Raw genomic sequence first — 20,923 nt, 5'->3', positions numbered from 1 at the left:
AGGATAGCTGTATGGGAAGATGCCAGACAGGAGTTATGACTTTCCACCAAAGGAAGCAGTCAGCCTATGGCATCTCCACAGGGAAGGTGCCAGGGAAGTAAACACATCAGCTCACTCTCCTCGTCTTTTGCTGGCACTACCCATTGGCTGAACCCAACTAGAACTGAGAAGGCAAGGGAGTCCACTGATGTTGTCAACACAGGTCGGCCTCCAGGGTACACAGTATGTGGGAAGAGTGGAGAATGAACCCAGAGGGATGATCAGAAGTATAGAAATCAAGTGAGGACTTACGAGGAAATCATCCCCACAATATACAGAGAGGAAGAAACAGGCAAAGTAGGTGTTTTTTAGAGCAAGCTGGATTGGAAGGGTTTAGTTTGCTGGCAGAGATGGGTATATAACATCCAAACAGGCTTTCATGTAATTGTGTCTCTTATAGAATCCTTAAAAATGGGAAACATGGATCCACCCCTATGAAATTATTTGGGCAAAATTGCACTGATGAGAGGAGACTGGTTGGCTAGGATGACTTTGAAGGGTCCTTGTAACTTGAGGATTCTATGTTCCAGGAGGAGTGATGGAAATCAGGAAACAGGATCTCTTGCAAAATATTTCCAACGCTTTGAAATGGAAATTAGGCTATTCCAATTTAGGAATCAAATTAAAGCAAATAGGGTGTTAGCGGGTTGAGCTCCTCCCTGTTTGAAGTGGCAGCTAAAGAAGGGACGCTGCTTTTTACTGGATGAAGCAGGATCTCACTCAGCCTGTTTTCATCTTTACTTAGCACCTGCTGGCTTGGAGTGGTGTCGCCCAAGCAATCAGACGGGGGGTGGGGGGGGCGGGGGGGGTTGGAATGTGCCAGGAGCTTGACCTCCCGCGTCTGTGGCCCCTCCCCCACGCCCTATGACAGCTTCTCCTGATATAGATGGACAGGGGCTGGTTTAAAATGACAGTCTCAAGTTCGTTTAGGAGGAGAAGGCTAATTCAAAGAAACAGCCAGGCAAGCTTCATTTCCCTGTAGGGATAATTATCATCCCCCTTCACCATGGCCCACCTGGGAGCCCATTTTGCCTTCAGATCCCGCTGGCAGAAGACCGACGATGAACTCTGTCGACATAGCATGTCCTTTATCCTTCACAAAGCCATTCGCAATGACTTCTTTCAGAGCTATCTCTACCTGCTGGAAAAAATTCCCCTGGGTAAGTGAGTCAGAGCTACTAGATAAGGGACAAGAAAGGGGCACTGTGTGAAGTCCTGGGACCTCTGCCAGGAGTTAGGACAAGGACACTTTTCATGTAAAAAGAACCAATAACCACTGTCAGAGGGCTTAAACGGTTCAATGGCATTCTTTCTTGCAGGGTGCAAAGATCAAGTGCTGCCTGGCAAGTCAGTCCTCTATTTTGGGATTTCCATGCATTCTCGGGCACCATGATTTGTTTCCCTGGATGTTGGTTTGCCCAAGTATCAGGCTTACAGAAATTCATTTCCTAAGTTTTGAAGGACATTTTTAATATTTGCCAAAATTGAGAGGGAGGCAGGGGAAATTAGGTAACTAAAAGATGAGAGTATTAATGCAGTAATATGTCAACTAAGAATTAAAAAGAAAGACTAAACAATAATAGATCAAGGACTCCTTGTTCTTTCTCTGTGTGTGTGTACATTAGCCCACACTCCACACGATCCTATCTGGCTTTCCTGAGTCACAATCAATAGTAGAGGGCCAAAAAGGAGCAGGTTTTAGTCGGGTCTTTGAATATTAAGAAAAAAACCCTGGGTTGGTGGTATGTCTCCCTTTTCCTTATTTCCTTTAGCTTTCCGGGAATTAGACAATAGGGCAATAAAAAGCTTATTGGGTTTGTCTACACTATTTTTCTCAGCCTCTGTGAAAAGTGTTACTTCAAGGAACTCTTAACAGCACTGAAGAGGAAATAACTTACGATTAAAGGTTGACCCTTTGATTTATATTTTCCCCCAATGAAAGCAGGACCCAGTGTGTACAGCCCCAGTCTGTTTTCTTAAGGCTGCCTGAAAGCCCCATTGTGCACTTGATGTGGCCAGGGTTTCCAGACATCATAGGCACTACTTAGTTCTGTGTATTGCATTCAAGAAACTAGATGCTAGCAGCCTACCAAATTTTCTTTTTATAAGTCCATTCTTGAAGGAATCTTTAACTCTAGACATACAAATGTTTTCATCTCATACTTATTCAATGTTCCTTACCAAATTTCCTTATTTATGATACTATTTGAACCTCACAGCTATACTATGGGATAGATAGGATAAGTATCATTATTTTCTCCTCCCGCCTTCACACCCCTGCCCCCATCTTATTTTTTCAAACTGGGAAAAGAAAATTCAGAGATAATGAGGTAAAACCTAGACAGGTCTCATGTTGATGTCAAAGAAGAACCCAAGAAGAGGGGCACTTGGGTGGCTCAGTGGTTGAGTGTCTGCCTTTGGCTCAGTGCGTGATCCCGGGGTCCTGTGATAGAGTCCTACATTGGGCTCCCTGCTTAGTGGGGAATCTGCTTCTCCCCCTGCCTATGTCTCTGCCTCTCTCTGTGTGTCTCTCATGAGTAAATAAAATCTTTAAAAAAGAAAAAGAACCCAAGACGAGGGCCCTTTCTGGTAGATCACACTGCCTGTAAGTAATTCTTTTAGGAAATGTTATGCATCTCATTTGCATCCAAGTGGAAAAACTAGAGCAGTCCATTTGGAAGGTGAGGATGTTCTGCTCCACACACTAGCACAGCACTGCTTTTCTAAAGATACTCTTGAGAGTCTTGTGCGTGTCACATCTCAATAACAGTAGCTTAGTGGCCTTAGCTACAGTAGTCTGGGGAAATATATCAATTACAATTACTAAGATACTCATGATGGGGCAGATGGCTGCCAAATTTTAAAAATAATTACTATAGAGAAAAAGGAACTCACCTCTGAAAGTAGTGAAGATATATTAAAAAGAAAGAGTAAAACAGAATCTTCTGAAAATCAAGTGAAAATCAATTGGGGACAAGAAGTCTATAAGTTATGTTTGATCTCAATTCTATTTTTAATCCATAAAGTCATTCTGGTTTTACCTATTTTTCTCCTCTATTAATGTGCTGATGGTTTCCAAAAAGATTTCCAATCTTTTAAAAAAATTATTGAGAAAAAACAAACATTTTAACAAAGTCTTCCATGGAAGCCCAGTATAAAACAAGAAAAAGTGAAAATTTTCTGCTTAGGGTTGGGGACAGAATCTGTTTCTTGCTCTGTCCTCCTAGCCTCACCAGTGGCTTCTGTAACACCCATTGGGTTCCATAAACATTGTTTGAAAACCCTTAGTCCAATCCCAAGCCAAAGATGACTCCATTTTACTTAGTTGGTTTTCCATAAATAAGCAATGCTTCTTTTCTCTGATTCCGATGACTTGTCCCAGGCATTAGTTTCCCCTGAGAGTAACAGAGGTAGCCCCATCCACAGTATCACTTTGATTTTAGCAATTGGGGGCTATATTAGTAAGTATGGACTATGCTATCCTGCAATAACAAACCAACCCTAAAATCTCAATAGCAGAATGTATAAAAGTTAATTTTTTGTTTTTGCTATATCATTTCTTTTAAATTTTTTTTTATTGGAATTCAATTTGCCAACACATAGCATAACACCCAGTGCTCATCCTGTCAAGTACCCCCCTCAGTGCCTATCACCCAGTCACCCCAACCCCCTGCCCACCTCCTTTTCCACTATCCCTTGTTCATTTCCCAGAGTTAGGGGTATCTCATGTTCTGTCACCCTCACTGATATTTTCACTCATTTTCTCTCCTTTCCCCTTTATTCCCTTTCACTATTTTTTATATTCCCCAAATGAATGGGACCATATAATGTTTGTCCTTCTCCGATTGACTTATTTCACTCAGCATAATACCCTCCAGTTCCATCCATGTCGAAGCAAATGGTGGGTATTTGTCATTTCTAATGGCTGAGGAATATTCCATTGTATACATAGACCACATCTTTATCCATTCATCTTTCGAGGGACACCGAGGCTTCTTCCACAGTTTGGCTATTGTGGACATTGCTGCTAGAAACATCGGGGTGCAGGTGTCCTGTCGTTTCACTGCATCTGTATCTTTGGGGTAAATCCCCAGCTATATAATTTCAACATGCATTATGGGGGTTGGGTGGGGGGAGCTGTGCTCCACATAGGCATTTAGGAATCTAGGATGATAAAGCCTCCACCATCTGGAACACTGCTATGCACCATGGTAAAGGAAGATAGGAGCTAAAGTTTTGCCTAATAACCCTTAAATATTTTGCCCAGAAGGACATCCATTACATCTGTTTAGAAACCATTGCCCAGAACCAGTTACGTGACCCTGTCTAACTGCAAGGATGCTGAGCAATGTGAGGGAATATAGGTATATCCAGTCACTAGGAAATGTGTCTGCCAGGGAGGAACCCATTGCTTTTTAGAGATAGAAACACCAGACATTTCTGCTTTCTGATCAATCTAGTGGAAGAGACATTTATGGAACTCTGTCATCCAAAGTCCTGTTCTGAGTACTGGAGAAAATTCAAACAGACACAGTCTCTATTCTTCAGGATTTTATAAACTGGTAATGGAGGCAAATCCACAAATAATTTTTTATTAATCCTTAAAAGGTTTAAATTAGGATTACAGGAGACTGTCAGCTCTTTCATATACTCAGCTTTTTTGCAGTGTTTTCTTCTCATGGCAGAAGCTAAAGTCCCTCTAGGAGACTATCAGCTACTTGCAGGTGCAGGAAGAAACCAGCACATATGTCTCATCTGCCACTACAACTTTTATCCAATCACAAGTTTTCCCCAAAGCCTTGATTTTTTTGCTTAAACCTTGCTTTTTGCCCCCAGGAGATTGTAATTTCTATATATGGAATACGTGTACCTATAGTTCCCTGATTGGACTCTAGTTTTCATATCCTCTTCTATATCTGTATAATTTAGCACTTACCATGGTTCCTGGTACATAGAAAGAATTTGATATCTGTTCACAGCACATTAAATGGCCCCTTAGTAATAATTAGTTAGTTGCAGGTCACAAAAGTCTTGAGTTTAAATTCTGACACTGCTACTGATAGAGAAAGTCACCTCTGCAAGTTCCTAAAGTCTCTGAGTATCATTTTCCTCAGGGCAATTGGAAGAATTAAAAGTCATTACATATAGTCAATGCTCAATAAGGATTAGTTTTTTTCTTTCTTTCCTCAGAGCCAGGCCTCTTTTAATGTCACCATGTGGTCTTCCCTAGAACAGGCATTACCAAAAATGGTAGGCTCAGCTCCCTGTATGGGACTCTTCAGGTGGCAGGGGATAGTAAGCTTTTCAGTTTGAAATGAAAACTTAGCCAGTAGATGTGCTCTCTCCCCAGCTCCACTCAAGTGTGTTGGAATCAACTTCCCCTCCTTTTGATGATTTCAAAATTTCATAGAAATGAAAATAAAGCCCTTCTTTGAAAAGGTTAGGGAATGGCTACTGTAGAGTCAGCACAGAGAGTGTGTTGTTTGGGGGTAATTCTGGAAAGAACAGTGGCTAACCAGACTCTTTGATTCTTTCTTTCCTGCCTTCCTCCCTGCAACTGCCTGCATTAGGTAGCCAGTCCCACACAGTACACTATGAAAGGACATTCAGTCATGGGGACATTTGCTGGAATATCCTTGGCTAGCTTCAGAAATTCGTGGAGAAGCAAGGGCACGCATACCACAAATCTCCAATGAAAGCTTAGCTATGCCACTGATTACAACACCTCTTCAGGAAGGAATGGAAGCAAGCTTGGTACTGTTCTCAGTGCTTTGCATGTATCAGCTCAGTGACTCTTGACAGCATGCCTATTAGATGGTACTGTGCTTTTCCCCACCTTGTATCCAAGAGACTGATGTGTGGTGGAGTTAAGTAACCTGCTGAAGGACACATGACTGTGAGTGGGGAAGCAGGATTAGAACTCAGGTAGTCTGACCACAGAGTCTGCCCTTTTTGAACCTCAAAATCATGCTCCCTTCCAGTGAAAATGTTAACTTGAATTACGTAGGCAGCAATGTGAGTTTTACGATGGTTTTTGACTCGACAGGAACATAAAACCTAGTCTATGAAAAGCATCAGCTGAGATAATCAACAAGGTAGGCAGGCCAGTGAGTAGGTCCATTTAACCTATTTCTACCAGCACAAGGTGGGGCATGGAATGAATGATTTTTCCAAAGGTGGCTATTTATGAGCAAATAGGAAATAAATAGGAAAATAATTGTATACATCTCCAGTTTGTGTACCAGTGCTCAAGGGTGAAATGTTCCTAAAAATTAACCACTCAATAATCCTTCTAGCACTATGCTATCCAGTGTATTCCCTAGTACATAGAAGTCAATGACTATTTGTTAATCATATACTAGGAGTCTATTATTCCTGCACTTCATTAAAAGCTTAGTCTGACTTCACATTTAGAACAATGGTTCCACAGAGTTCAGCAGAATATGGATGGGGTAGGACCTGGTTCTGACACTTTGTTTCTGTATATTAAGTTATTAATTCTGAGTATCTTATCACTTATCTGCAAAATGGTAATATAATACCAGTTTTGTGTTATCATCATGAAGATTAAAAGAAATAATGTGAAGAGATGATATGAAAATGCTTAATATAATATCTGTTGCATGGGAGGTACCCACCAATTGTTAGTATCCACACTTCACTTACCTCTTTCTATAGGAATCAGTCTCTAAGGAGGAAATTGATAACAATGGTCACCTCTTTGCCATCACAATTAAAGACCAGAGTTAGTAAAAACACTTCCTGTAAGACACGTGGGACTGCCAAATAAAACTCAACATATAACCATTGGTATTTTTCAAATTGATTTCACCCCTGTGGCATCATGGCTGCACAACTCACTGAGCAGTGATAACATTGTTCAAATGTTTACTGTTACCTTTGCAATGCAGACACTGCAAGATGATTTTTCTCTTTGAAGAAATGGAGAACCATATGACTTCCTTTTTTATTTAGCAGACTTTCAGATATACACACACAGGATGAGAGGGATGAAATATGGGTTTTGGATTTAAATAGACCTCAGTTTAAATTCCAGAAATGTCCTCACCAGTTACTCGATCTTGGGCAATTCAGGTATCCTCTTGCAGCCTTGTGTTCTTCCATAAATAACAACATTCATTTTACCTATTCTGTTAGGCATAAATGCTAAGCATAGGTTGTGCATACAACCATGTTTGATCAATGGTAGTTACTATTTTTTTATGATATGGGTATGCCTAATTAGGATAGATATAAACTCTGCGAAAAGTGTAACCTGTGTCACTTATGTCAGCGTTTTCCTATAACCACTCTCTACTTTGTTGAACCTGTGTTATTCAAAGAACAAAAAGTGTGACAATATTCATTTAGCCAATGAATATTCAAAAGAGTTCTGCTATGTGTTAAGCATAGTAGTAAGTGCTGGGGTTGCAAAGACAAGATACAGGCTTATCCCGAAGAATTCAGTGTAGGAGAGAGACCCACACAGTTTTTGTAAAATGTGGAAATAGAGCACTAGAAACTTTCACAGGATGCAGTGGAGGTGCACAGGACACCTGGCGACTGCTGAATCAGTGTCTGACTCTTCTGATGCAAATCCCATGATGAGAAACCTGTCCCTAATTCTTGGCCTGCCTTCTAGCCTTCTAAAATTTGATAGTAGGTGAGGTCGAAAGCTCAAGTAGGAATAGAGTGTTGGGAAGACGTTTGGCCAAGTGGGTATGGGATGTGACGTGGGGTGGTAGATCCTTGCCGAAGTGGGGAAAGTGTGTTGTCCCCTCTGCCCTCACTTTGGTCATCTTATTCGTGTTAAAAATTAGGAACCACTGAACTAGCCCTCAGCTGAAAAGGAAGAAACCTTCTAAAATTATTATGGTAGGCAGTGCATTATTTTAGAGATGAGAAACACCAGACACCTAAAGCATTCAGGGAACAAATCAAACCTACAGCGTCCCTCAGGGCAATTCCGAGACTTGATGATGACAACGTTCTAGTATTCTTGGCACACAAGACTTTCGGATTCCACCAGAGACCAGTGATAAAGTTTTACTTCTCACTCTCCCCTGCTGGTGAAAAAAATAGTTATGAGTTCAGATTTTTTATGATTCCACATATAAATGAAGTCAGACGGTGTTAGTTTTTAGTTGTCTCACTTATTTCACTTAGCATAATATCCTCAGAGTCTATTCATGTTGTCACAAATGAAGGATTTCCTTCCTTTTTATGGTTGAATAATATATTCCATGGTACCTATGTCCTTCCTCCCTCCCTATCTCCTTCTATCCTTCTTCCCATTTTTACCATTAATTCTTGAACAGCTAAATTAGGAAGTGCTCACCTGCAAATCTCTTTCATGGAAGGTCTTATCCTTCATAAAGGCATTCCCTAATTGGGCTTTTTTTTTTTGCTTATAAATAAAAGATTAACATGATCTATGATCCTATTTCAAATAATTTCAAACTAAATGTCTAAACTTAGTGTACCTATCCTTTCAGATCAATTTTCAGTTGACAAACAGTTCTAACATCTGGAATGAAGTCTAAAATAACTATAACCCACCATTTAGAAAAACAAAAAGGAAGAAAAAGGAAACAAAAAGACAAGAAGATACTCAGCATACATAAGCATTTAGCTATTAGCAAAAATCTTCCTTAGAGAGTTCACAAGATCCAAATTCTTCTTCAAGGCATATCAGCTTCTATTCTACTTTCCTTTTTGTAACAAGTAATCTATTGTAAGGGTCTTGAGAGTTCAGTCCATAATGTAGGTCCAGAAATAAGTACCATACTATATCAAGAACGAATAGAACTATATCAAGAACTCTTTCTTAGACTACCCCAAATTTCACAGAGACATTGCAATCCTACAAGAGTGAGCTGCTAGATGTATTTCTTTAATAAAAAGGCACAGGCTGATGACTGATTACCTTATCTGAGCCAACTTGCACCATTGCAGGAGCTATCAAGAGGGGAGTACCTGGGGCTGGCCATGACACCTCATATATCGTTTTAGTGAAATGCTCCTGTCAATTAGGTGAAAATGAGAACTCAAGCCCATAACCGTAAAAACCTACCTATTGAGTCTGACCCCTGCTGGGCTTGGCATTCACTTGTGGTCTAAATGTTGCTGGCATAATGGACCATTCCCATTTCCAGATTAAGGGTTTTAATAGACTTCACCAACTAGTTGACTTAAGCAGGTGATGATGAGTGTGGCTGCTTTGCCACTTTGGTTGGATCAAGGAGAGTACTGGGCTGTGGCTTGCTTGTGATCCCAGGCAGCATGCCGGACTGGAGGAAGACTCTATGAGCTGTGATTTCCTAGCCTGGTTTTCTGAGACATACAGAAGAATTTGGAGCACTCATGTCATTGGGTTGGTTTTATACTTTATTTTTGTCATCCCTGTAGAATTTATTGAGCCACCTGCTATTTATACAACACTTTACTAAGGCTAGGGAAGAGGATTTGGTGTAGGTTAGTGGTTCCCAATGTTTTAAACTTCAAGGCTCCCCTTTTAATGTTGTGTTTTCTCAGTCAGTTTTTAATATGTGTATAAAATGGCAAAAAAGCATCTATATATTTAATATTTTTAAAAGATTTGTGTTTTTTAAAAAACTATGTATAACAGTTAACATATATGGGGGCTATCTCATATAATGTTAGTCTCTAGAAAATGAACATTGGAACTGATTCTTATATTGTTTTCAGTAAACCCATGACCATTCAAAAGTCCAAACATTGGCTCCAACATCTAAGTTGGAAAATACTGTAGTAACTCCATAGATGGAATGTTTTACAATGAAACATTATGAGTGGTGTTTTTTGGATTTTTACCTTTTAGATTCAAAATTTGGGAGAATGTAATTGTTATTCAATTCAGAGCCAAGTAGTGCATTATTCCAATTTGTCAACCTTGGTGTTGCCTGAAGAAAAATTATTCTGGTTAAGCTTAAATAGATTCTCTTTTCTTATACTCTTTCTACTGAAAATTATGACTATTTTGATTTGCTGATCATAACATTTTTGTACTGTTGATTTTGCTTGGAGCTTTCACTTGTCTTCTTGTGTGTGTGTGTGGGGGGGTGAGATGGTTGAGATAAAAAATATGTCTTCTTTAGAATATCACTAATGTCTCTTTGCTTCTTTCTTACTCTATTGCCCAGAATCCAATTCATTCTACTTCTGGATGAACTTCTGTTTCTGAAGCCTATAGTATCTGTTGTAATAAAGACTGATTTCTTTTTAGATCTGATAAATATCTGTCATTTTGGGATTTCTTTTTCATTGGATTCCTGGGCTAATTTCATTCTTTTGACGTATATTTTCTCTTGATTTTGATCATCATTGGATTGGAATATAGCTTCAAGAAACTTCTGAAGAATGAATCCATGGTAGGTAAATGTATTTCCACAGTTTGACTGGGTATTAAGTTTTAGGCTCAAAATAATTTTCTCTCAGAATATTAATGGCGTTACTTCTTTGTTTTCTAGTGTTTATTTTTCTTAAGGCTTTTATTTTTAAGTAATATTTATACACAGTGTGGGGTTCAAACTCACAATCCTCAGATCAAGATTCACATGCTCTACTGAATGAGCCAGCCAGGTGCCCCTCTTTTCTAGTGTTTCTAATGAGATCTGTGTTATAAGCCTGATTCTAGTCCTTTGAATATAGTTGCCTGATAAAGTATAATATTCCAGATAAATTTCAACTTAAAAATGATCAACAAATAGTTTTTATATAAGTATGTCCCATGCAATATACAACATTTCAAGCATACTTCTACTAAGCAATTATTTATTCTTTGTATGAAATTCAAAACTAATTGTGTGTCTCATATTTTTATTTGCTAAATCTGGCAACCCTCCTTGATAGTCAACCACCTTTCCCCTCTAAATAATTTTAGGATCTTCTACTTCTAGGATTATTATTCTTTGTCTTTTGGAATATTTATTTATTTATTTATTTATTTATTTATTTATTTAAGATTTTATTTATTTATTCATGAGAGACACACAGAGAAAGACAAAGACATAGGCAGAGGGAGAAGCAGGCTCCATGCAGGAAACCTGATGTGGGACTCAATCTCAGGGCTCTGGGATCATGCCCTGGGCGAGAGGCAGACGCTCAACCACTGAGCCACCCAGGCATCCCTGTGTTTTGAAATATTAAAAAAAAATCCATGCTGCTCAGTACTTGTTGGAACCTACAATCACTTTTAGCTCTGGGGAATTTCCTTCTATTATTTCTTTAGTAATTTTCTTCTTTCCATTTCTCTATTATTGAGAATCCCAATTGGCTTGATATTTAGGCCTCCCAAATTAAGTCTTTATAGCTGTAATCTTTTACCTCAATCTTTCATATCTGTCTTTTTGTTTATGTCCTGACAAATTTACTCAATGTTTTTGATAATCAAAACTTTAATTTCTAAGAATTCTCTGTTATTCTTTGAATTATCATTTTCTTGGCATCTTATCTTTGATTTATGGATGCACCAGTTCTCGTATCTTTCCAGGGATGTGTTTTTTCTGCTTAGTTTTGGTTCAAGTTCTCATCCATTTCCTGAATTATTTCTATTTCTTTTGGGGTCATTTCTAATTGTTTATTTTTATCTTTATCTTTTCCTTCAGACTGCTGTTTTACCCCCATGTGTTTGGAAATAATTTTTATCCATAGTTAGGAATAAAGGAGAGGGTCAATGATTCTAGGTAATGGAGAAGGTTTCCTCTGTTACATATGTCTTCCCTGAATAAAAAGGATGACAAGAAGCTCTACATGTACAGGTAGATCTTAGATCTTATGAAATTCTGATCTGTGTGAGCAGATGAGGTACTTGGAGTCATCTATATGCTAAAATGAGTTGTATTCCAGGATCCTAACACTAACTGCTTTAGGTTTACTTAAGCAATTCCTTTTTCTTTTCCTTTCCTTTCCTTTCCTTTCCTTTCCTTTCCTTTCCTTTCTTTTCTTTTTTCTTTTCTTTCTTTTCTCTTCTTTTCCTCTTTCTTTCTTTCTTTCTTTCTTTTTTTCTTTCTTTCTTTTTTTCTTTCTTTCTTTCTTTTTTTCTTTCTTTCTTTCTTTCTTTCTTTCTTTCTTTCTTTCTTTCTTCTTTTTTCTTTTTTCTTCTTTCTTTTTCTTTTTTGAGAAGATACTTCCACCATCTAGGATTATAGCTTTACTTCCTGTTTGGGGGAGGAAGCATTTGTCCTCTCACTGGTTGGCTTGTAGACAGATTTTTTGATTAATTTTTATTTCCTTTTGCATCTATCCAAGACTACAAGATATTTTAGCTTTGTTCTATTTGCTTTTTGTCTCCAGACATTTGATGAAATCATGAGTCCATCGGTGGCCCCCCCTCTCATTTTGTTCACTGTTATGTGTTGTTTATTAAAACAACATAAGGGGGATATGGGGAAGGAGGAAAGACAAATGCGTGTATTCAACCTACAATAGAGGAACCAGAAATTCCTTCCTTTCATCCACTCTTTATCATTTCTCGTGAATGTCTTCTAATGAGAATATTTTATATCTGAAGAGGTGCATTTTCATCCACCAAAAAAAACAAAAACAAAAACAAAAAAAAAACACTTACATACATTCACACTTACTCCTCAGAAAATGGAACATATGTTTTTCTAATAGTAAGTGTCTTAAAATAATGCCTCATATGGTTTCTGAAATAATGAGGTTACATAGTGTATGTGAATGTGATTAAGGTGTTATCTTGTACAGAATAGTTGCTCAATAAATCTTTTTATATTTTTTATTTTTTTATTTTCAGAAGAAAGACTTCAAGCATATCTTCTGTAATATTAGTAGACAGAGATAGTTCAGTTGAGTTGCTTGAAAAAGCAGTGAAAAAAATAGCTACCCTGAACGTACCTTGTGATTAGAAGGATTAATGATTAAATTCTCATAAAACATTTGGAGCTCAAAGATACAATTCACTATGAAGCTTGTGACATTGCTTATTTTACTATAGTGAATGCTGTTAAATTTTTTAAAAATATAGTATTAAGCTAAAGTTTCATTAAACTATAGGGTTAATAAGTCATGAAAATGCCACAATGCATGAAATACCTGAAAATCAGAGAGGTTAAGAAGTTTTTCCAAAGTTACATAGTAAGCCACTGAACCAGAACTGAAACCCATATCTTCTGACTGTGCCTTTCCTCCACAGCACAAATTCACAGGCTTCTAAGAAGCAATTAAATGTATGATAAGAGTGAACTTGTTTGCCATATAAATATTAATAAATATTCATAATATTTCATTTGCAGTGAAATTGTATGCTTTAACAAGTCAAGTCATCAATGGTGAGATGCAGTTCTATGCCAGAGCTAAACTTTTCTACCAAGAAGTACCTGCTACTGAAGAGGGTATGATGGGAAATTTCATTGAACTGTCCAACCCAGATATCCAGTCTTCTCGGAAATTTCTTAGGAAATTTGTTGGGGTGAGTTATCCAACTGCAGCTTGATGAGGAAGCAAAGTCATTGCAAACATTGAGCTCACATACCTCTTCTGTGTTGTCTTTTAAGTCATATTAAACCCATATGGCTCAGCTAGAAGTTTAGCCTGAAAGCCTATTTTAAGATATTCAGAAAAGATGGATTGCATCAAACCACTGGCTCAACCCACTTGGCATTTAACCATCCTAGTATCAGCTAATCTCTCATGCTTCAGGGGAAGGTGAACTAGCAGTGCTAATATTATAATTTAGGAATTAAGAAGACATCTCTTTTTGAGTTTTACAGATCAAACAGTTGACACCCAGATGATTGATGAGAGATTTTGCCACTTAGGATCATGGAGTGATTTATTGATTTCTGTAATACAAATTCAATACAGCAAGTAAATGCATGCTTATGTTTGGTTTTAAATGATACTAAGTACAGTAGAATCTCTTCATATATTTAATAAATAGTGCAGACTTTGCCTTGAAAAAATGTGATCTCTTTGAAGCTCTGGTGTTGGGTGAAACTGCTTCCTTACTTCCTTGTCACATGGAGATAGACAGTATTGCGTAGAGGCCAAAATCTTGCACTCCAGAGTCATTAGGTTCCTCTATTCAATGTATAAGCAATGTTGGAATTTTTTCTTAAGGGCTCTAAGTCTCTGTTTCCTGTGACTAGAGCATAACCATAGAACCTACCTCATAGGATAATGTGAAAAACAAATGAGATAATATATATCAAGTACTTTCTTTGTTATGAATAATTATTACCCAATAAATCTAATTTATTTCCACTCCTAATAATAACAGGCTTTCACAAAATGCATTCATTACAGTTTAAGGAGCTTCATGTAGTTGTTAGGATAGACTTAAGCTGCCAGCACAACAAAGCTGCTGTTGTTCCTGCTGAAGACATAAAGTCCTAATTTGCAAACAGATTTTGCTCCAATTCATTTTGAAGTCATCTTTTGGAAAATTTGGAGTCCATTTTATTTTGATAAAAGAAACATTATAAATATTATAAGTATCTGGGTTAGGTGTCAACCTCCTCGGAAGCATGCTGTTAAGAATATCCCTAGTGTTGAGGTGAGGTTCACTTCACATCCAACCTCCCTGGAGCACCAAGTGCTGGAGCAGAGAGAATTGGGTCAGGATGGAGCACCATTGGGGCTGACGTGTGTGAACATCAGCTACAGCCACGAAGGACTGTGAGGCTAGAGATGATGGCCGTGGCTGTTTATAGGTCAGGGCTGCTGGGAATATTTCTAAATCAGTATTGCTGACATGGAGTGGTTTCTCTGAGATAGCCACTCTGCTAAGCACTTTAGAACTATTGTCTTATGTTTCACAAAAATTCTAAAACATAAGTACTATCATTATCTCTGTTTTTCCCAGTTGTGGAAACTGAGATTTGGAGACGTTAAATAAGTTGTCAAGGTGATGCAGCTGGTAAGAGACAAGAGCTGGGACTTAAGCCCAGCCAGGTCTTCTGACACCAAACTCTCTACTCTTAACCATGACATATTTTTTCCATTTGTCTCACAAAGCAGAAAAATCCTCTCTCTCTCTCTCTCTCTCTCTCTCTCTCTCTCTCTCTTTGTGTGTGTGTGTGTGTGTGTGTGTGTGTGTGTGTACCACAGACCTCAATTCTTCTCCAGCCTGGCTGAAAGCAATCCCTCCTGTTTGCCTCGTGGTGAGGCCGGCTTTGATCCCAGTGCATTTCAGAAGCTTAGTTAGTAATCCAGCTGTCTTGTCACTCCATGTGGAATGCCAGGCTGACCACAGGGATGCTGGTCAGACAGAGCCCATATACACACCCATGGACCTGGGAAAGGAAACAGCCTTGTGCTTGCATATTTATGTTGGAAAAGAGAAGCCTGCTCTTTTCAAACAAATATAAGGAGTCCTTCTTAGTAGACAAGGCTCATTGTGAAATCATGACCTCTAACTAAGTACAAACAGTCTTTTTAAAGAAATGATATTTTGGTTCTTTGACCTTAATAATCTGCTAAATTAGAATCCAGGTCAAGATACAAGGAGTCAGGGAATATAAGTATCTGACATGATTTATCCTTATGTCAACTGGGAAAAGACAGATTGTTTAATTTAAAGTTTTGCTTTCCTTTCAACACTCAGTGACATGGGACAGTGAGAAAAGGTGTTTAAACTCATTACAAATATGATTACTTTAGCAAATAAACAAATGATACCAAGATGATGTCAATGGCATGGCTGATAATTTTCCTTAGTTTTAGTTTTCTGATGTGGGGGGAGCAGCAATTTATAAAAAGTAATCAGCATTTGATGGTATTTATCTTTTAACCTTACTCAGAAATTGGATGACTGAATACCCTGGGTCTAACTTGTTCTACTTAATAGTTTTTATACAGTGGCATTTAACACTTTCCTTTTAGTTTTAAACTTCCTAGGTGAGCTTAAAATTATGTTCTTCAAAACAAAATATATAGGCAGAGTCAAAGCTAAAATGAAATTCTTTTTTTTAAATGAAATTCTTAAGAGCATTTTACTGTTTTATATGAATCCATAATATAGGAAGACAGCATCATAAGTGACAATGAAAATAACAAAACATCTTGTTCTGAAATCACATATCATGCATAGGTCCAGTCACAGTCATGGAAAGACATCAGGTTTCAATAGGGACAGCCATCGTGTCCAAGTGGTGGGAGATGTCCCTGGGTCAGTCTTTAAATACTCCTTCCCAGAGGAGCTTTGTGTGAATGAGAGAGAAATTTGGTGTCAAGATAGCGGATGCAGTGCCAGCACATGCAGTGGAATGGGATAAAGAGAAATAAGCAATAGTGTGGGAGGCTAGCAGCACATGGAATTAGGGTGAAAGGTACCTTTTTAAAATCTGTAAATAACTGTTGTTTCAAAAGTAACTATAGTCAAGGATCACACATCTAAACTGGAGAAAAATACAAACAAAAAGGTTGAGAATTCTTTCTTTTTTATTTTTTTTTATTTATTTATGATAGTCACAGAGAGAGAGAGACAGAGAGGCAGAGACACAGGCAGAGGGAGAAGCAGGCTCCATGCACCGGGGGCCCGACGTGGGATTCGATCCCGGATCTCCAGGATCGCGCCCTGGGCCAAAGGCAGGCACCAAACCGCTGCGCCACCCAGGGATCCCAAGGTTGAGAATTCTTAAGGGAATTTTATTTCAAACATTTTACCTCTCTGAGCCTTGCTTTCATTGTCTAAAAAAGTAGGGAAATTAGACATGAGTTCTTTAAAAACTCTAGGGTTTTACTGAGATCCTTCAAGGTTTTATTGAGAGAATGATAGGGAGGGTGAGTGAGTGAGACCCTGCTTCCCTTTAACCAGAGCAGCTTCGTGTTTATTTAGTTCATTGAAATAAAGGAGATCATTCTATGGTTCTAATTCTAAGACTACTTGCTACAATAATCTGAGAAACATTATCTATAGGGACTTTAAGGCCAAGTAATCATAAGAAAAATCTGTAGTTATAATCTTCAATTGGGCATATGAATTTCTACTAACATCATTTTCAGTAGCTTAAAATAATTTTCCTATACTTGTCCCATCTTGTTTATGTAATGGATTTACTTAAAAAATGTTTTCCTTATGGTGTTCACAACATAAACCTTTAGCCTAAGGCTTTTTTTTTCTGAATTATCTTAGTTTACTTTAAAATATCAGGATGAGGGAGGTGTCATAGTGTCAGTAGGAATGGCAAACCTATGGTACATGTACCACCACTTCCCTTTCCCACACTCTAGGCAGACATCACTAGTCAGTCACAGAACTCTTTCCTGGTAAGTCTCAATGAAACCTTAGAATTTCTTTTTCAGCATAGCATTAGACAGATACTACCAAAGGAATCAGAGTTGTCACTTAAGGTGACAGCCCTAAGGTAGAACTGGCTTTGAATTCACACAGTTCCATGTTCAAGTCCATTAGCTGTGTGGTATTAGAAATCTTAATTTCCTCAGCTTCAAATTGGGGAATAATCATTATCTTGTGGTATTGTTTTGATTATCATAGTTATTACAGACACAAAGAACTTCTATGTTTAAGCAGGTGATAAATCATGGTTATTATGATTCCATTTGAAAAGAAGCTACAATTGTTTCCCTTCTTGTTCTTCATTTGGCCTTTTGGGTGGGCTGGAAAGCAGCATTTCTGATGTTTCCTCCTGATCAAACTTCACCTCATGATCCTTAGCCAAATGTTTTTTTAAATCTTTAGTTCCTGTGAAACCAAGAGTAGGCTTTCTCTTTAAGATCCTGATTGGCAGCATAAGTATCTTATTACTGTAATTTCTAACAAAACATATTTCGCAGTCATCCCAATTGTGACCAAATAATTTGGACAAGATAATATATAGAAACCAAATAGTATATATCTCAAAGTTTTAGCTGTCATATATACATACATATGTGTATATGTATATGTTACTTTAGAGAAGTGAGTGTGAAAAATTTTTCATTGGCTGATTTCCCCCTGTGCTACCTATCTACCCTTCACTTCCAGTTAATTTAGTGTACGGACCTACTTTATAAAAGCAATTTTAGGGGGGAATTTGTGCCCAGTAAACCATATAGTTTTTCTTACAAAGGCAGAAAATTTCTAGCATGAAAAGAGACGAGGAGACTTTGCTGCAAATACCTTCTATCCATGTGACTGTGTGCCATTGGGGCTGGATTTGAAGTAAAATCCTGGCCTGAAAGGCTCTCTCACTGCTTTGCTCTTTCATTCTTTCCCTTCCCTTCCCTTCCGTTCCCTTCCCTTCCCTTCCCTTCCCATCTTAAAGAAAGCAATAAGCTACCATGCACATCCATTTAGCTGTTGACCTGACCCAAATTTGCAGTTAATAAAATTCTACTTTTATTTATTTTTAAAATTTTTAAAAAGATTTTATTTATTTATTCATGAGAGACACAGAGAGAGAGAGAGAGAGAGGCACAGACACAGGCAGAGGGAGAAGCAGGCTCCATGCAGGGAGCCTGACACGGGACTTGATCCTGGGTCTCCAGGATCACACTCTGGGCCAAAGGCGGTGCCAAACCACAGAGCCACCCGGGCTGCCCAAAATTCTACTTTTAAAGGGCTTTCAGTGGCTCAGTTCTTAGAGAAAATTGCCAATTTTTTAGACCCAAGACATTATTTTCCAAAAGCTTACTTTGAAATTCTTTTGAAGACCTAAATTTGGATAAAATAAAGAAAGTGAAAACTGGCAATGTTGGATTTTTTTTTTTGAAAAGGTAATTGGATGTTCTAGAACTTGATCATAGTAGAGGGTGCATGCCTGTATACTTTATCCAAACTCATTGAATGGTATATTTAAAATAGTGCATTTTATTACATGAAACTGACCAAAATAAAGTTGTTTAAAGTGGCAATTGGAGTGTCCTAGACTCAGAGGGGGTTGTCTGTATTTGAAGTATCCCACAAAATACCTTTCTGCAGGGCCCCGGGAGAGCTGGAACAGACTGTGCTTTGGATTGTGGCTCTGGGATAGGAAGGGTCAGCAAGCACGTCTTGTTGCCGGTTTTCAACAGCGTGGAACTGGTGGACATGATGGAATCATTCCTTCTTGAAGCCCAGAACTACCTGCAGGTCAATGGGGAAAAGGTAGAAAGCTACCACTGCTACAGCCTACAGGAATTTACACCCCCACTGGGCAGATATGATGTCATCTGGATTCAGTGGGTCTCTGGTTAGTCCTGCATGGCATGACATCTGCCTTTCTCACCTTCCCACATAGACAAGTCAAGACCTGGGCTATTTGAGGATTTGTGGAGAGGGAGCATGGATGTAAAGGGAGATATAGTTGTAGGTGTACTTAGAGCAGTTAGCTAGCCTTAGGCATCATAGATACTCTCCCAAAGCTCTGGTCTTCCCAATCTCTCCCCTAAGATCCTCTGCTACAAGCCTGAAAATTCCCATCCTTAGGGATGGAGTGCCTTTGGACCAACCTAACTCACAGAAGAAAACCAAATATTTGAGAAACTTCAAAAAGTGGGGTCGAAATAAGTTTATCTCCATTTACTGGCAAAAGTAGATTTTTTAAGATATAAATTCCCAGGAAATGAGACAGGAATGAATTAGAGTCTGGTCTAAGTGAGTGTGTGTGTCTAGGAAACACAAAGAAGTGATGACAGAGTTGGGTTGTCTGGAGACAATGGCAGGGACTCATAGGATAAGCAATAGTTTATTTCATACCTGTGAGGTAGATAGACCAGCTAGTATAATACCTATTTTATAGACAGGACACCAAGCCTCCTCAGAGAGGATACCTGTCTTCTTACCTAAATTCTCAAAGCCTCCTGAAACTAGAACAATTCAGGCTATTAAGTAATTCACGAATGAGCGAACAAATGGTCTCCTGATTCTTCACCTGCCCTCCTACTCTCCTCCCTCCCACCCACCATTTCTTCCTGTTCCCCCATCTACTTGGCCTCACCTGTAGGGTACCTGACTGATAAAGACCTTCTTGCATTTCTTTCCCGGTGCCGAGCGGGCCTGAAAGAAAATGGTGTCATCATACTGAAGGACAACGTGGCTCGGGAGGGCTGTATCTTCGATCTCTCTGACAGCAGTGTGACTCGGGACATGGACATCCTCCGGAGCCTCATTAGGAAGAGTGGGCTGGTGGTGCTGGGCCAGGAGAAGCAGGATGGCTTTCCAGAGCAGTGCATCCCAGTGTGGATGTTTGCACTGCACAGTGATGGACATTCCTGATGGGCAGTGGGAATGGACAGCTGGACTGCACAGTGGTGCTTTAGGACAGAGGTGCTCTCCTCATAATTCATGAGGGGATGGAGAGAAGGAATGTAATGCATGTCTGGAAATGGTTAATGTAGTATGTACAAATTTCCACTAATTTTATAAGGATATACACACATTCAGATTTTTCGGAATAGAGTGAAACATCAGGAAAAATGTTTTAAGAACTACTTGTGTACGCCCAAACTATACAAGTGTACACAAAAACAGAAAAGGGATCAATGTTCACAAACTGCCTTCTCAGTGAAGATTTGCATTATGGAGTATTCTGGAATGGGTGGGGTAAAAAGTCTAGACTCCCTATCTCTGCCCTCATGCTAGATACATTCTATTTCCTTCCTCTTTGGGACTATCATTCTCTTGGACAAAAGTCTCACCCTAATTAAGAAGGCACCAGTCAAAATAATCTCATGAAAACCAGTCCATTGCTTAATTTTGTCTCTAGCCTTTCTCTTCCCAGAAAAAGTATATGTGGTTTCACTTTCTATTTTGGGTCAAATTCACCACCCGATGATGTAATATGGATGTAATTTGATAACAGAAGTCTACATTTCAGTGATGAGGAAGTGTCTCCTTTCAGGAAAAAATAATGTTGTACATTGCAATTTCAGCTGCAAATATGTAAGTAAATGTCATTGATAATCTAATTTTAACCAT

The 20,923-nt window shown here is 38.6% G+C and overlaps 1 protein-coding gene across 1 annotated transcript; it reads left to right on the top strand.

Annotated features, from left to right (window-relative positions):
- Positions 1–1,045: 1,045 nt before the first annotated feature.
- NTMT2 (N-terminal Xaa-Pro-Lys N-methyltransferase 2) lies at positions 1,046–20,221 on the top strand. Its single transcript, XM_055323548.1, has 4 exons — positions 1,046–1,199; positions 13,317–13,492; positions 18,947–19,196; positions 19,950–20,221. The coding sequence occupies exons 1-4, from the start codon at positions 1,046–1,048 to the stop codon at positions 20,219–20,221; spliced, it is 852 nt and encodes a 283-aa protein (XP_055179523.1).
- The last annotated feature ends 702 nt before the right edge of the window (positions 20,222–20,923 follow it).

Source organism: Nyctereutes procyonoides, unplaced genomic scaffold (assembly GCF_905146905.1).
Source record: "Nyctereutes procyonoides isolate TBG_1078 unplaced genomic scaffold, NYPRO_anot_genome, whole genome shotgun sequence".
Taxonomy (NCBI): Eukaryota; Metazoa; Chordata; class Mammalia; order Carnivora; family Canidae; genus Nyctereutes; species Nyctereutes procyonoides.
Note: the sequence above shows the minus strand (reverse complement) of the source record. Positions and strands in the feature narration are given on the sequence as shown.

Bases quoted from the DNA above. Each gene is read 5' to 3' on its own strand.
- NTMT2 (XM_055323548.1), top strand. From the start codon at position 1,046: ATGGCCCACCTGGGAGCCCATTTTGCCTTCAGATCCCGCTGGCAGAAG. The intron at 13,493-18,946 runs GTGAGTTATCCA...ACCTTTCTGCAG, and splicing joins TTCTTAGGAAATTTGTTGGG to GGCCCCGGGAGAGCTGGAAC. The intron at 19,197-19,949 runs GTTAGTCCTGCA...CCTCACCTGTAG, and splicing joins CTGGATTCAGTGGGTCTCTG to GGTACCTGACTGATAAAGAC.